General features: G+C 50.0%; 1 protein-coding gene across 1 annotated transcript; it reads left to right on the top strand.

Moving 5' to 3' along the window:
• Positions 1-640: 640 nt before the first annotated feature.
• On the top strand, positions 641-1,450 carry UCRPA7_6065 (hypothetical protein; the record flags this gene model as incomplete). Its single annotated transcript, XM_007918607.1, has 1 exon — positions 641-1,450. One exon carries the CDS (start codon positions 641-643, stop codon positions 1,448-1,450), a length of 810 nt encoding a protein of 269 aa, XP_007916798.1.
• Between the last annotated feature and the right edge of the window lie 1,044 nt (positions 1,451-2,494).

A 2,494-nucleotide genomic window follows, 5' to 3' on the forward strand; every position in this document is an offset into this window, starting at 1 on the left:
GGCGGGATCAGTCGAGATGAAGTATTGCTCCCTCCTCCAAGTCCGCCCCCGCATTTGTGATTTAAATGATTCCATTTTGAATTAAATTGGACGAGTTGCTACTACCAGGGGTAAACAAAAGAGAACGTATATATGTGGTCGGGCAAAGGTCTGAGAGAGTGAATGTCCCTTCCCAATTTGTAGGTTCAGAGTTGAGTCATCAGGGGTAAGAGGGGTGATGCGCCACAAAATTTCCAAGACGGCCACACGGCCTGACGTAGTAATTGTTAGCAGGAGTACGGGGACCAGACGCGCTGCCGATAACACGACATTGCGAGAACACACGCGTTTCTTTTCCCAGCAACAGACACTGATCAACAGATCATATTTGGTGAGGCAGCTTCCTAGTGTCACCGAACTACAGACAAGACTTGGACAACTTAATACGATACAACCAATTCATTCATTCCAGGCGCACCCGGCTCAAATCATGTCAATGTCAACACCAATGGCGATGCCGCCCGCTAAACGTCAGCGGGTGGACACTGGTGGTGGGGATGCGCCGCCAGTGCAACCACAACCACAACCACATCCAGGCTATCAATATCAATATCAATATCCATATCCATATCCACATCCGCATATACAGATACAGATGCAGATGCCGCCTATGCAGGTGGTACCGGGCATGCCTCCCAATGCTTTACCGCCGATAAATTTCCCTCCCATGGACAGTCGTCTGCAATCGATCATTTCAGCTCTCGCTCAGCCCATGATACAGTCACAAGTCGAGAAAATACCGTTTGAGACGCTCCAGAAAATTGTTGTCGAGACGGCAGCAGCAGATCCAAAGGGAATTCTTGCTAGAGCCATAAAGCAAACACATGCCGAGATCATCGAACGCCAGCGCACCCGCGTCTTAAACTTTGACGGTTACAGCAAGGAGGCTTGGTATCAGCTAAATCAGAAATATGACCACCTCAGTGGCAGTAAGCAGTACGACGCGTCCTCTAGCGTGGAAAGTACCATTGGGGAGATGCTGGACAGTATCCTGGATCGTACAGATGAGAACTCATCCTATGGCACTAAGAAGAGCGCCATTGAGACCATGCGCAAGATCCTCAAAAGCGTGCTTTTGGCCGAAGATGTCATCGGGCGTGAAGTCCGAAATTCGTGTTATGGCTGGGATGCCAAGTTTGTCGAAGTCATCGAGGCATTCGACAGCAACGAGCTTGAAAGGCTCGTCACTGAGGATGATGGGCAGTGGCTGGAGAAGGTGCGCGAGCTGGTAAAACTGGCAAATGATTATTGCATCCTTGGAAAACTCAAAGATGGCTTAGCTATTCTTGAGGGAGAGTACGAAGAAGATGAGGATGAGGACGAAAGTGAAGACGACGAGCATGCCGATGAAGGAGAAGGGGATGAAAGACCCGGAGATGGTCACGCTGAGCACGGCGAAAAGGGGCTGTAAACCCCATATGAGGCGTCAGGCTAACAGTATGTTATCGGCAAGGAGTTATCTCAATCCCATGGAGGTACACTTTGAGACTCTTGCCACACTCCCGCCCATCTGAAGCAGAATGTCTCACTACACTGTTATGAGTGGTGATACACGCACTGGAGTTCACCAAGCCGGCGAAACTGGAGGACAAAGTGCAGATATTCAAGGCAGCGTGACAAAATCACCTTAGCCACACGGCAATGCCTGTCAAACTTTTACATTATGTATGAATCCTGGCGAACTTTTACATTTGAGCCACAGCATGGTTTTCTGCCTTTAGATTTAATATTCAGCCGGGGTTCAGGATCTATGCTTGAACGTAGTATAAGCAACATTGATTACACTTAGTCTCTCCTGAATGCCTTGATTGTCCTCCCGTAGTACCTCTTTTACCAAGGAAATGAGTTAGGGAAAGCAACCTTTTATTTCCAGATAGTACTTCGCTCACAACATCCCTTCGTAACTCTCGTGCATCAAAATGTCAGCTGAACATTTTTGAATGGTATCAGCGCCAGTATTACAGCTTGGGAATAGAAGCCTTGGCGATCGACCACATCGTCTGTCAGAATGCCCACCGAACCACTCTTTTGTTTGGAGTTTGTCCGGCCGTGCACCAAGTCATCAGCATGGCCTAATTCCATGCCGGAGCGTAGCAGCTTGGCAGTCTCCTCCGGTAGATAATACGTCGAGGTGCGCGCTTTGCCCACTCGCTCACCACTCCCGTCTTTGCCGTTACCGACCACTGCAATCCACGCGAATGACTGGATCGGCCCATCCGCTTTGCCGGCATTGTCGACTCCTCCTTCCAGCCCAATCCAGTAGTCCGCGTTGGGCTCGGCGTCGCGTGCATTCCGTGCCCGATTCAGCGCTCCTTGAAGGGTCTCCTCGTCTGTGAATGGTTGGTCGGGTACACCAGATGGGACACTGATAGCTTGCACATCAAACGTCAAGGTGGGGAACATGCGCGAGAAACCGTCATGCGCCGCCCCAATTTTCACTGGGTTATTGGATGCG

This window comes from Phaeoacremonium minimum, assembly GCF_000392275.1.
Source record: "Phaeoacremonium minimum UCRPA7 unplaced genomic scaffold PA7_03_scaffold_450, whole genome shotgun sequence".
In the NCBI taxonomy this organism is placed as follows: domain Eukaryota; kingdom Fungi; phylum Ascomycota; class Sordariomycetes; order Togniniales; family Togniniaceae; genus Phaeoacremonium; species Phaeoacremonium minimum.